This window comes from Lycorma delicatula, chromosome 7, assembly GCF_047948215.1.
Source record: "Lycorma delicatula isolate Av1 chromosome 7, ASM4794821v1, whole genome shotgun sequence".
Classification (NCBI taxonomy): Eukaryota; Metazoa; Arthropoda; class Insecta; order Hemiptera; family Fulgoridae; genus Lycorma; species Lycorma delicatula.
The window spans coordinates 112681961-112697270 of record NC_134461.1 but is presented as its reverse complement, the minus strand read 5'-3'; the positions used below and the strand labels follow the sequence as shown (position 1 = coordinate 112697270).

At 29.2% G+C, this 15310-nt stretch overlaps 1 protein-coding gene across 1 annotated transcript; it reads left to right on the top strand.

Moving 5' to 3' along the window:
• The first annotated feature begins 2479 nt into the window (after nucleotides 1–2479).
• On the top strand, nucleotides 2480–15178 carry LOC142327563 (uncharacterized). The gene is made up of 5 exons (XM_075370721.1): nucleotides 2480–2822; nucleotides 4784–4916; nucleotides 6247–6312; nucleotides 10874–10928; nucleotides 14645–15178. Exons 1-5 carry the CDS (start codon nucleotides 2581–2583, stop codon nucleotides 14926–14928), a joined length of 780 nt encoding a protein of 259 aa, XP_075226836.1. The 5' UTR covers nucleotides 2480–2580; the 3' UTR covers nucleotides 14929–15178.
• The last annotated feature ends 132 nt before the right edge of the window (nucleotides 15179–15310 follow it).

Here is a 15310-nt window from a genome sequence, read left to right as displayed (position 1 = left end):
ACTCTGAAATATTGTTAAACAAGTGGTTTGCCACCAATCAATGTTTGTTTCCAATGCTATTCTACTTATCTTGTTTGTTACTGATCTATAAATTATTACACCAAATACATGTTTAACCCAATTTGCAGATGATACAAGCATAGGTATAAGCAATAAAGATCCTCATAAGTTAAAAGAACAAATTGATATTTTTTGTAAAAAGTTTTTGCAGAGGTTTTCAGAAAATCTACTACTTCTTAACTAAAAAAAATGAAACAGGATTATTTAAAATATGCAAATAAATATAATTCCAAATTATCTGAATATCCTACTGTATTCTACAATGAAATATGTACAGTTCAAAATTTTTGGATCTAATATTGACTTAAAAGTTAGATGGGATAATGACATGTACATTTATTTCAGAGATAGCACTCAAGGAATCGACTAATTTGCATAGCATTTCTCCCGCCACCACCCCATTTGGTCTCCCTAAAGCATAAGACCAAATGTCTGTGCTACAAACGGCTACTGAGTCTCGAATCAGTTCAACCTCGAAGCAACGGGATCAAGGAACACCCACACGGTCCGACAATGCGGATCTCGCCACATTGACTCGCTGCTTATGAGTGGCCAATTTTCCCCTTGTCCTCTAAGTTCCAGGAGGGCCTGAGTTCTGCACCCCCCAGTCAAAAATCATATGTTCGTTCGACTGGACCTCCCCACAGATGCACAGCTCATCAGCTGCCAGGCGAAAATGAAACAAATATTGGTTCAAGTTCGCGTGGTTGGAGAGCACCTGGGCATCCGTTGCCCTTAAAAATGAAGGAGAGGCATACCATCCTCCAAAATCCTGTATAAATCTATACAAGGACCTTCCCTTAGTCATGTTGTGATGCTATTGCTGCCATGCATCCATCATGAGGCTGTAGATCCTCCTCCTCAGGCGGGAGATGGGCAACTGAACAAAATTTAGAACTGGTGCATTGTAATCACCGTTCCGCTCCAGTACAGGTCCAGCTCAAAGCCGCATCCCAAATACCTCGGCCTCCCTGCCTCTTCGCAACTTCCACATGGCCACCTGAACTTTCACCACTAAATCGATTGGGAGAGCCTTTCCCAGTATGGTGATAGCCTCGTTAAAAAACCAGTGCAAGGTTTTTTAACCTCGTTAAAAAACCAGTGCTGGGCACTCCTTAAATTCTGAATAAGTGTTCGATTTCTATCCAACCTATGTTCGCAAGGAGCACTCAAGGAATAATCCAACTTGGACAGTAGAATATCTTAGTAGACCGAAGTCCATTAAAGGTGACACAATACAGCTAGGTCATAATATCTTAAGCTGCAGTACTAGGTTTTGGACTAATCCTAATAAGGAAAATCTGATGTTGATTCTTGTACTGAAAAAATGGACATTTTGGATTTGGGTCTTTTTTTCCACCAAAATGGTTTTTTTTCTGACAGCCACATTTTTTCAGTTTTTTCCAAATCAGTGGGTATTTGCAGAGAAATTATAAACATAATCTAACCAAACTTAACCTACGCTCGTTAGTCAAAGTTAGCGAGCGAAGGATTAAGTTTAGATTTAGAATTAAGTTTGGTTAAATTATAATTTCCCTGCAAATACCTCCAAATATCCACTGATTCGGAAGAAAAAATATAAAATATAATACATAATACATAATGTGAAAAAAAACCATTGAGGGAGAAAACAGAAAAGAGCCCTGGATTTTACATAAATAACTTCTGAAGAATTCTTGGTTATCAGCATATAACATTTTAAGTGTGTCATGGGAAGTTTTATTTTTGGTCGGTGTATTTGTGTTTATTAATGGATTTCTCACAAATAATTTTAATTATTTTTACAGTATCAGAAGTAAAAATCAATTAAGGGGAAATAAATGCTAAGAAACAAAATATCCAGTCTATTATTTTTAGATTAGGTCAAATACTTTTTAAATAAATTATCACCAACTTTAAAAATGACAGAGGCAGCTAATCATTCAAAAATATATTAAAATCCTTCCTAATAAATAGCCTTAATCTTATTACAATTTTAAATTAATTTTTGAAGATAATTTAATTATTTGGAATATTTATAACATTTACATTAGTATCATGGTAATTCCAAGCTTTCCTGTTATTCATTTTTACATGTATGTACTTTTGTGTTTATAATGTTTTTTTTAAATTAAAATATAATAATCTGTTTATTTTAAATAATCATTTCTTTTTTTCTGACAATATTTATGTATATTGGGACTTGTAAAATGCACTCCTACATTCAAATAGATAAAAGCTAAGAGTTTCATTTTGAAGTAATAAATCATGTAAAATTAATGAAACAAAAGAGTCAAATTACAATAAATAAAAAACTGTTTGTTTCTATTAATAAAAATGTTGCAATTAATTTTGATTAATATGCATAATCAGTACTAAATTATGAAACAAATATATTTTAATGAATAAGTATGAAAGAAAAATTTAGATTGATATAAATTGTGTTCGTCTGTGCTAAAAGGGTTTTTAATGTGTATTTTTTATTCAATAGAACATCAGAACATTAAAAGTCTTTTCCTCTTAAGAGTAAAATAAAGTAAAATGTTATATACTAAATATTTATTAATATTAACTTTATTGAGTATGTTTTATTGTTGCGTTAATGGTGTAAATAAAACGAACCGACGTACTCGCAACAGCCAACAGACAAGTGTTTCTGGTCAATACTCTTCTGTAAATGCAAGTACCACACACTCTTCTGTAAGTATCAAAAAAAAAAAGGAAATAGATATCAAAAAAAAAGCATCCACGAAGAAAGATTGGGTATTCGAGAAACATCCAAGGTATTGCATGAAAATTAATTTATTAATATATTTAAGTCTAATCGTAACAATTAATTAAGATTCTATCATAATTTTCAAACTATCGATAAAAAGTCAAAAGTTATTAAACTATTTGTATCATTATTGGTAACTAATTTATCAAGTGTAATGTGATTCATCATGATATTTTTAAAATCAAAATGAAGTCTCGGTTACTTAGTTACCGTATCTACTCGACAATAAGACCACCTTTTTTAACGCAATTATACTCCAAAAATTGGGGGAGGGGTCTTATATTCAAGGCAAGTCTTACAAACGGTATTTTGGAAAATAAAAATAGAAATAACTGTATTACCGAACTATGAATTTAGTATGTTTTATTAAAAACTAACTATTGTAAGTTATACAGATAAAAAGGTCTTGTTATTTGAGGATGCGTGCTATTTGACATCAGTCGTGGCTTTGTTCAGGTTCACAGGTATCAGTATGTCTTAAAACAGAAATGAACGACTTACGATACAGTTTGAAACAATTGTATTATTTTAACAAAAATTCAAAAAGTGCGGTATTGTGTTTTAATTACATGGAACACAGTTGTTTATTCGGAGACATTGCTGCTTTCATTATCATCGTCCGTGTCTTCACTGTCATCGATGTCAGTCTCTCCCTCAGTTGTGTCGCCAGAATCCTTGTGTATGTGGTGATCTTCCATTCCATCCAATGGGCAAGAAACTTTTGATTACTTGAAACTCTTGATTATCATATTCAGAGTAATTTTCTCCCAGGCTTTGACAAACCACTTGTAATAAAGCTCTGTTGAAGGTTTCTGCATTTGTCCACTCTTCGTGAATGTATGATCACCATCACTCTCTCTCTCTCTCCTTCTCTCTCTCTCTTTTTCTGTTTAGCCTCCGGAACCATTGTAAAGTATATTTCAGAGGATGAATGAAGATAATATGTATGAATTTAAATGAAGTGTAGTCTTGTACAATCTCGAGTTCACCATCTGAGATGTGTGGTTAATTGAAACCCAACCATCAAAGAACACCGGTATCCACGATCTACAATCTGTCATCCACGATCTGCCATCCACTTAGTGTAAAACTTCTTAATGTGGTCCTTGAACGACTTATTGATGCTCATGTCCAAGAGTTGCAGCACAGAAGTAAGGCCTTCCAGAATAACTGCAGCATCTGTGTGCATTTCATTGATTCAGTTCTTCACAGAATCTTCAAGATGGCCACAGAAGCTATCTAAAACGAAAAGTCCTCATTTCTTTAACATTATGTTTAGACTCCGACTTTACACTCGAAATAAAGTTCATAACACTTTTTTACTAATTGAGTAAGTTTTTGCCTTTGGGACTTGAGAGTGATTTCACCACACACATAAAAAAATTGTTAGGATGATTTAAACAAACTTACATTTTGTAACTAACGACTAAATAAAAAAAATAAAGTTATAAATTTGTAATACACAATAATTCTGACACACAATGATGTGTTTACTAGTTCACTACTATCTCACAACTGGCATCGTTCTGTTGAATGTGTGCTACAGTAGATCATATTCGTACATTTCTATACATGTCTGAACTTGCACAACAGTAGCAACACTACCCTTTGAGTTAGTTCATTTGATTTCAACATATTTACAATGCTCTAAGAGCTTTTACTTGATAATGAACAAATGAATGAAAAATGTTTTAAAATATATAAAAAAATTAAAATAACAAAGAAACTGTTGGTGATGGAGAAATTCTGAATACATATTTGGAAACAGAATAAAAAACTGCATTAAGTACATTTATTGGTATCTGTGAGACAAAAATCATGTTGACCAGTGTAATTAACTAAAGCTGATTTTTTTTTTTTAATTAGTCTAGTGATCTTAAAATATCTTGTACTTTTTCAATTTTTAAAATAAAAGAGTTACATTCATGAATTTTTAAATAAATTAACTATTGTAAACTTCTTTTAAAGATCTGGTGTAATGATAATAAGAACAAAATCTGAGACATATTTGCATCCTGGTGAACTGAATGTGTTACGAAATGCAGTGTCCATGAATGATCTTTGTGATCATTTATTCATACAATTTCCTTATTCAATACTTGTAAGTAATAATACTACCACTTAATAACAATATTTTATTATGTAAAAGATAATTAAACATATGTAACTTAAAAAATACATGCCCTATTTAATTATAAAAGATCAATAACATATTGATCTTTATTATTATCTACTAAAGCTTAATATCTATTTACTAACAAATATTATTTTGTTACATCAGAAAGATAATTTTTGGAAACAGAAAACAAAAATAGAATAGTATAAATTATTTTATTAGAAAGACACATATGGTACACACTGAAGGTGAGGAGTCAATGCATTCTAGAGTGATAAATTCTGAGATATACAAATTTTGTACAAATATGGATGGATTTTTGTACCACATATTATGTATGAAAATATGAATATGTACAGGTTTGCATCTGTACTCCCCGTATACGTACAGTTTTTAATGTTGAATAATATACAACATTCTGTTTTTGTTATTGTATTATATTTATCACTTTGTTCTTTTTCATATACATTAACTCATTTTAATTTTATTTTTAATTGGTCATTTAAGCTAGGAAATCCTGCCCTTAAGGAAATGATATACAATGTTAAAACTATCTGGCATCTAAAATTTTGTACTAAAGTACAAATCATTGCAACAGTCATTTAATCACTTTTCCTGAGCAAGGCTACTTATTTACATATTACTTCATTTTTTTTTCTGATTAGAAATATCTATAATAAAATTATAAAAAAAAAACTATTGCTACCTATGTGGTAGATTTTAGAGCAAGTATGGACTGTAGATTATGTTGATAATAAAAAAAAAAAAAACAACTCCTAGTTGCCTTTGATGAATTGTTGTGTTTAATTTCTTTTTATACATTATTATACTTGAACATTATCAAGAATATAACTAATCTAAGTGTCCATCCAGATGAAACGAAACGTGATCGCTCTGTTCGTGATTCTAACATCAAATGCTAGTAATCTCCGGTGAGCACTAGCACCCACTACATCGCAGCACCGGATGGCTCGATGTGCAATGGAACACTATGATATTTGCAAATTTCAAGGTACATTTGTAAGACACCCACCCATATAAAAATTGAAAAATCGAATCTGCAGTTTCTTGTCAGACTGTAATAGTTTAATTTATTGTATTACTTCAATTGTATTACATCCACTTTTAACATTACATTACCTATTAAAAAAATATAATGTTAGATAATTTATGAAAGAAGAAAAAACTACACATTGGAGAGCTAATTTGTTGTTAAATTTGTTGGAATCTATTACTTATTTTACATATTTAATTAGTAATCTTTATACAGCTAGAAATTAATGCTCAGTTGGTATTTCATTTTATCTTTTTTCAGGATGCAAAATACACTGTAGTTTTATACACAGATGGATATATAGCAGAAGCCTTAGCAAATGTAAACGTAAGTCAGTTAATTAATAAATTTAAATTCAACTTAATTGTTCAACTAAAAACACTCTTTATATGAAAAACAATTGTATTCTCCTCTCTGAAAGTACAAGAGAATCTAGGAAATGCCAATAGGTTTTAGATCTCATGAAGGGAAAATCCTGAATATCATCTCATCATGATAGAGAGGGAGGTTAACGATTGTATATATTAAAGTTGGTGGGTATATACAGGTGGCTAACAAGTAAAGAAACTGAACAGCTCCCAAAATAAGGAACATCACCCCTGCAAGTGCCAATGGCCTTTTTAGAGGGCAGTGGTATGGGTTTTGGGCATTACCCCAATAATTGCAGAAGGACTGTCATAGAAAAGATGAAGCAGTGAGAATAATTACATGGATTGTGAAAACATTACTACGATCAGGGAATTTGAAAAACTTGAAGAGAGAGATAAAAACAAATAAAATAAGTGTAGTAGGGATAAGCAAGCAGATGGGAGGGAAGAGGAGACTTGAGAAGGGGTGAAGTTACCTTATATTACTCAGGAATTACTCAGGAACGAAGTAGGAATAGCTGTAAAAAGTAGTTTAACAAGAAGAGTACAAAAATTAATTTACCTGGATGACAGAGGAATGGATTTAGCAATTGGAATGCTGCCAAAAGATCTAGTAATAGTTCAGGTGTATATGCCAACGAATATAAGGATAAAGTTTTGAAAAAGATGTACAATGAGAAGTTAATAGAAAATGAACAGGATTGATGTAAAATAATTATGGGGGATTGGAATGCAGTGGTGGGAGAAGGTGAAGGTGTAAAGACAAAGGCAAGTTGTTCAGATTGGGAACATGAAATGAAAAAGAGACAGGCTGGTTGAATTTTGCCAAGAGAAGGATTTGTTGATTATGAATATGTTTTTTTTAAGAATCATAAATGAAGAAGATATACATGGACAGGACCAACAGATGGGTTTTGCTATCAGATAAATCATTTTTTGGTTGAAAATAGATACAGAAATTCTGTTAAGAAGGTAAATGGGCTTCCAGGAGCTGATATAGGAAGTGATGGTAATTAGCTAATAATGGAAATGAAAATAAGATTAAAAAGAATTCAAACTGTAATGAAGGTGAAGAAATGTAACATTGAGGGGCTAGAGGGAGTAGGGAGAGTAAAAGTGGGTGAAATGCTGACATAGGTAATTACTCATGACAAAAGGGAAAATGAACTAGCAGACACAATGTAGTCAAGGATAAAATCATCTATGAGGGAAGCTGCAGAGAAAGGAATTCATTTTTGTGAAGGCACCCGGGCAAAGAAACCTTGGGTAACATGAGAAATTATACAAAGAATGAAAGAAAGAAAGAAGAAAATATAAAAATAAAGGAGAATACAACAGAGCAATTTATCAAAGATTGAATAATGGATTTAAGAGAGACACACATAAAAATAGGGAAAAGTGATTAAAAAAAGAATGTAAAGACGTAGAAGATTTAGAAAAGAAAAGGAAGTATGACATGTATCAGAAGGTAAAAAATGTCACATGGGATAGAAGAAGAAATTTTCCTTATAAAATGAGAGAAAGGGAGAAGAAAGATGGTAAAAGCGTTTATTAAGATGAGATAAAAAAACAATGGGAAGAGTAAATGGAGGACCTGTATGTAGAAAGAATAAAACATGAAATACAGGAAACTCAGCTGGAAGAAGTTATGGAAGAGGAGATTATTTTGAATTATACAAGCTGATGAATATATGAAAAAAATGTTCAGCATTTAAAAAAAAATTAGGATTCAAATACAGAGATAGAAGAACAATGGCTAACATTTACAGGAACCAAACAGCAACAGTAATAATCAAAGAACCTAAGAACGAAGCAGTAATAACAAAGGGAGTCCGACAAGGATGTTCCCTATCACCATTACTTTTTAATCTTTACGTTGAACTAGCAGTTAATGAAGTTAAAGAACTTATTGATATTATAATTATTAAAAGTGTTATATTAATACTTTCAGTAAACAAAAGAGCTTTTCTGGAGTACTTTAAGAGTTAATTACACTCATCTTGATTAAAATACTGCACTAAATGAACAAACCCAATAGAGATTGAACATATTTGAAAAAATAATATTCTACAGTAACATTTAAAAAGATTAGTTTCCTAAATTTTTAAAAGCAGATTCTATAATAACTCTTTCGGTGGTAAGTTTATTGAAGAAGGAACTGAAGATAATGAACTAAAAAGGTCCTCAGATGATCAATTTCATTGACATTTGAAATTGAGTTGTGTGTCATGATCAATCATTTTAAAGTGTTTCCATGTGTCATAGAGTTCAACAAATTGAATGAGCTCTTATCATGCTTTTCCTCACTCATTTGTATTTCTGTTACAATTAAAGATGTTTTTACAGTAAACTTCTAAGTTTTTTAGTAAATTTTATGAGTAATTAACCTGCCAAATTAGTGGTGAGCTTCATTCTTCTACAAATATGAAAGGTTCTCAAGATGACTAAATGATCGAGATGTCATCGAAACTTTGCTTTTTTAAGTATCAATTTCCAAATCTTTTTTACTGAGAAGTCAGGAGAGAGAAGAAGAATAATGTAAATGAGAATTTGTTGATCGTATAATTGGGGTTACACAATTAAAAAAATAATACAACCATTTTAAAACTGGCCAAACTTTTATGGAAAGCAATCAGCATTTAAGTAGATCATCACGATGGTGAAATATTAATATTAAAAAACAAGTTTGTTATTTAATCGTAAATGACAATTTTGATTTAGTTATGATCTCTTGACCATCCCAAAAATTGATGATAGTTCTAGTAAATGTTCATACATACATACATACATATCTTGAAAGTGTAGGATAGCCGATATCAACAGAACAATTTAAGATTTTCACTAATGTTGTGCAGGACATACTGAATTGAGGCAACAGCAATACTGTTTTCTTAACTTCTACTAAGTTGTACATCAAAAACAATAATTTCTCAAGATCATTAGTTAGTTTAATATTATTAGTTAGTTTCCAAACATCTTTATGATGAGATTCACTCTAAAAGACAAGATCTTTAGAAACTTTTTAGTGGAAATTTCATCAAACCCCCACCCATTTACCTTGCACATAATCCATAATTTTTTAAAGTAAACATTTGATTCCCTACCTTACTTTACATTCAAGATATATTCCCCTGTAATTCCTTGAATTTACAGAGTGAAAATTCACATAGAGGTCACTTGAGCTGAGAGGACCTATGAAAAATACAATGGCACTTCTATTACAAGATAATTGCCATTCTGAAACAAGACTTCCAGAAATATAAAACAGAAAAAGTACAGGAATTAGCTGAATTAATTGCAGTTGATAAAAGATAAGAGCCTTAAAAAATACTATATTTTTGTTGTATGCTTTTCTAAGTATCCTTGTATATTTATGCATCACATGCAATGTTTTAATAACAATTTTTTTTTTTTTTAATAAAATATGCTTCAAATATCAATACTAAAACCTTTAAATAAATACATTTTTAATTCTTTAAACTTTTAAAAATTGTTCTTAAATTAATACCCTTAAATTTGTGATGACTTCAAAAAGTTGAAATTTAAAGAATTGAAAAGTTTCAGTTTTATCTTTATTTATAATTTGAGAGGCCTAAAAAAAGAAAATTATTTATGTAGGCAATAAATTTGTTCATTAAAATTACAAGGAAAACCTTACTAAAAAAAAAAAAAAATACTGATGAAACTTTTTTTACAAAATAATGGAGAGTAAGACTTTTACAAAGATAAATAAAAATAGTGTAAATTTGAGTTGAACTGAGAGCCTCCTCACTTAATTAGTCTGTAAAAAGAAAAAAAAAAACAGTCCTTAACTATTAATACAGAAGCTTTTTTTTATAAGCCCTAAAAAGTTATGATTTGTATGATGTATTTAGAAAATTAATTTATCATTAAATCTGTTTTTTCAGTGTTATTAAAATATTCCCTTATTTTAACAGTTTGATCCACATTAGAAATTGTTTATAATAATATCTACATATGTATTAGAATGTCTTCCTGAAACAAATATTACTTTTGTACTACACTATTATTGTCACACTTTTTTCAAATATTTATCATCTGTTGTTATTCAGCAGTCTTTTCTTGAATTTTCCATTTTATTTAGAATCAAATTAATTATACAATCATTCTAAATAAACCTTTCTAATTAAATAAATATACCTTCCCAAACCTTTTTAAATAAATAAAACAGTGCAATCACTGATTTAAAATCTAATTAAAGGACTAATTTGCACTAATTTTAAAATCTAATTAAAGGTTTATTTATTTTAATTGTAATTAAATGCTCAGATTACTCTGGTGTTGTATTCATTCAATTTTAATAAACAATATTCTGTCAGGATTGGTTGAGTTATGACTGGGTATGACCAACTGATTCTGTTATGAAATATTATTATTCTTAAAATAAAAATTGTTCCAAGAAAAAATAATAATTAATGATAAAATTAAGAATAAAATTGAGAATTAATAATAAATAAGAATTATTATTTATTTCTAATGTTGAGTTTTTTCCTTATTAGGCTAAAGATCTGCTCAATGGAATATCAAATGATTCGTGTGGGGATGTTCTGGCAGGTAATATTAATCTATTATATAAAATAATATAATCAATCTCCTATCTGCATGGCAGAGTGGTATTATCTAGACCTTTCATCCAAGGTTCCTGTGTTTGAACCACAGGCTTGATATTTTTCATATGCTACAAAATTCCATTTCCATATTCCCATGTACAACCTTCTATATAAGCTTCTGTGGTGAATTAATTCATCACGCAGAAAAAAATAAAGCTTTACCTCTCCCCTTTTTTTGAAAAAAAGATAAAAGAATCATAAAATTAATGATATGTTATTTAAATGATTATTTTGGTGTTGAAAGTTACGAAGCTATGAAAGTTAGAAATTTGGTATTGATGTAGGAATATATATAATTAAAATCTTTTTCATAGTTGTAAGAACTATAAAATTAAAACCTACTGCCATTAGTCATTCTCCAAATTTAACCACATTAGTATACCTTACAATTCATATTTACATGCTTTCAATGTTACTGAATTTAAAATAAACAGATTAACAAAAGAATGTAAAATTCAGATGGAAAAATATAAAACTTCTTTAAACTTTAGTGATTTTTTTTCAGTATAAGATAATACAATTGGAATATTTCTGAAAGTGGAATCATAGAAATGAAAAATATAAAGTAAGAACAAAATTCAAGTTTTAAACAATGTTAAATAATTTTGAATACTGTTAAATAATTTAATTCGTAAAGTCACAAAGGTTAGATAGTGTTAGTTACAAATTAGTATTTATTTTTGCTAAGAGCCATAGTAGTCAATGACACTTAAATTACAAAAAAAAAAAAATTGAAAAATAGAAATACAAAAAAATAGAATATTATTTCATCTCGGTTTAAAACTTAACATAACTTTGCAATATTTTAATTTCCTTTGAAATTCAGTCATAAAAATAAGGAGTTAATTCATATTTCAGCTAAGAAAACAAGTTACTAAATAGTTTTCTATATCCCATTTGCCAGGTGGAGCTGTGGCTAAAGTGATAAAAAACTATACAATGCTTAATACACTCAACCAACAGTCACACACAATTTTCAGAAAAAAAATATTAAATATGTAAATAATTGAAAACAAAATTTACTATAAAAATAACTACAAATATATACTGTAGTCTATCAGAACATTCACAGGTGATCATAGAAACACACATACGCATGAGCACACACACACACACACACACACACACACACACACACACACAAACATTAAATATAACTTATCAAATATATAGATATACTCGTATAAAAACCAACACTCTTTATGCTTAAATAATATGAAATTTAAATACATTAAATTTAACTATTTTACATATCAAATCAATATACAATACATATTAAAAATGATATACTACTTCTAGTCAGCTACTCCCTAAGCTAATGGTCATAAGTTGGTAGCTGATAGGGGATCGTGAAAAACACAGTGGCACAGCTGTATACTATTTCTGGACCATCATACCAGTAATGTTTTGAATGGCAGGAAAATCCTTCTTTTTTTTCTTTTAGTCTCTGGGACCACCATTAGGTATTACTTCATAGGATGAGATGAAATGGAAATTTTTGTAGCATGTAAAAATGCCATACCTGACAGATTCAAACCTGGGACCTCCGGTTGAAAAGCCGATACGCTACCATTTGAGTCATGGATGCTGGCAATAGAAAAAGAACTAGAGAAACAAGAGAAACTAGAGCCACCAGGATTTTTTTTACATTGAGGCCAGATATCTTTTGAGCAGACCTATAGCTATATTTTAGCTTTCCAAAGTTGCTTAATTGGTTAATCATTTACGATTTATCTTTTGAATTTTTCAAAAGTATAATTTTAATGAAATGATTGATTTGGGTGTTATTTTCTGCCCTTCCTAGCATTGTCACTCCACCATTTGTAGTTAAACAATTGCAACTATGAATGCTAGAGTGACAATCCTAGGAAGGGAAGAAAATAATTCGCAAATCAATTGTGATAATCCTAGCAGAAATATAAAATATTGTGAAAATTTTGATGAAATGGTTATCTCAGTTCTTACATGGTTGTACAATCATGTTCTGATTTTTTTCAACTGATAACTAGCCTTGTAAAATCACTATTTATTTACAATTGGATGGCTTAGTTCTAATAACTCATTCGTTCTCAAACTGGTCAATAACACCCCCTTGTGGGCACTGGAGGCCTTCATGGGGTGCGGTAGAAAGCCACAAAAAATTGGGGACATTCAGGTGGTCTAGGAAGGTGATGACTGATTAAAAAAAAGAGGCAAAAATTATGTTTTTCTGATATTTAAAACTAAAATGTAAGTTTCAACTCAGAAATAGGATATGCCATTTAAAAACAACAATTATAATTGCTGTTAAATAAATATTTATCAAGAAAATATTTTTTTTAAGAGCGCATCTTAAAAACAGCAATTGCGGTTATTATTTTTAACAGATGGTAAGTTTGAAAATTTTGGGGCTCTAGAAAATGTTTGATTCTCAATGTGGGAATGGGGAAAAAAGTTTGAGAATCAATATTATAAGTGAACCAAACCTTAGTGTGTATAGCTTTCATGATTTATCTTAGGAATCCTAAATTTTAACTTACTTGTAAGAAATAGTCAGCCATAGTATTACTTAGTAATGATACTAAATAGTGAAATATTATTTACTACCTATAGAGTAAAGGTACTATAATAAACTAAATAAACAGAAAACTGAGATCATCGATGCTTAAATGAATCTGCTAATTTTAAATACTAGCAGGTGACTAATATAGCTAATATAATGGAATATAACTCCTGACTGACAAAATAATAGAGTTCCTTCCAAAAGTTTATTTAAAAATAAATATAAGTTTATTTAAAAAATAAGTTATTAGTAAGTAATTAATAAGTTATTAATAAGTAATTAATAATTAATTACTAGTTATTAGTAATTAGTAATTAGTAGTAAGTAATTAGTAATTAGTTATTAGTAAGTAGCCTACTTTTGCAATGTATTAATTTTTATTAATCTGTTACTTGTATTTATGTTATATAAGGATTAGTAATATTGGAGTTGTTAATTGCTTTGATATAATATTTTTTTTAATGATTCCAAGTAAATTTAATTTAGTAATAAATATTGTAAATCTACAAAATTCTCAGTCTTTTTTTATAAGTTTGTTGTTTAATCTAGTTTACAACAAAAAATATTTTTTTTTTTGTAATATTTAGATATGTAATAACAAAAAACTTGGTTGTTTTGTTTGGAGTTTTTCCAGATCTCATATATATTACATTTACTAATCTTAGCTAGTTACTATTTTTTCAAAAAACTAAAGATTTTTTTAGTAAAATCATATTTTGATAAATTAACAATAATAAAGATATAAAATATTAAATACGTCACATGGTGATGGCCACCATTTCAAAATTGATGTATCTCTTTTCTCCAAAATTATAGCTTTTCTTCAAGATATATTTAATACAGAAAGTTTGTGTAAAAATGTGAAAAAAATGTTACAATGATTCTTTAATCTGATCTTGGAGGTAAAAATTTTTCTTTAAAAAAAGACAAAATGTCAATCAGAATCAAAAGAAAGTGAAGTTATCACATGCAGTATATTTTGGTCTTGTTACATGTAGAATCCCAAAATGAATCAGGTACAATTTTTGTTGCACGCAACACATATTTTCATATTTAAAATTTATATATATACAATTTTTTTTTAGTTCAATACTAATATTTAAAAAAATATATTTCAGAATTGAATCCTGATGAAATATGGGACATGACTACCTCACCAACAAAGTACTGTATTGAAGTATTTCTTCAGAAAAACAATCATTTAGTGAATCCAGTAAAAGATAGATATGACTGGAAAAATATTGAGAAGCAATGGAAAAGTGAAATGGCAGGAATAGCTAGTAAAACGTGTTTTACATTATTACCAGATGGAACAACAAAAGAGGATCTGGATATTAGCTTTGAGTTTGCAATGATACTTGAAAACTTTGAAAAGGAGCTGAAATTATATAAACTTGACTAAAGTAGTTAAAAATACTGTAACAAAAACAGCTGAAAATATCCAGTGTTTCATTTCTATCATATTAGCAGTTTTAAAAATACTAGAAACAATATTGTTAATAAGAAATTATGATTTACTGTTATGTGTTTTTACAGTTAAATTTAAATAATAAATATACCACCTAACTGAAGTAAGAAAAGGTATAACTGTAAAAATTGTCATTACATATTTTTTCATAAATTCAAGCTAATAAAAGAAAAAAAATAATGTATTTGTTGAATTTGGTTGTAATATAAACACATACAATACAATCACTAAAAAGTAATTACTGTAGCAGAACAGTAATAACTGTACTGATTGGGATTAAATAGGAGTCTGACCGTAATTAATTTTTTTTCAGTTT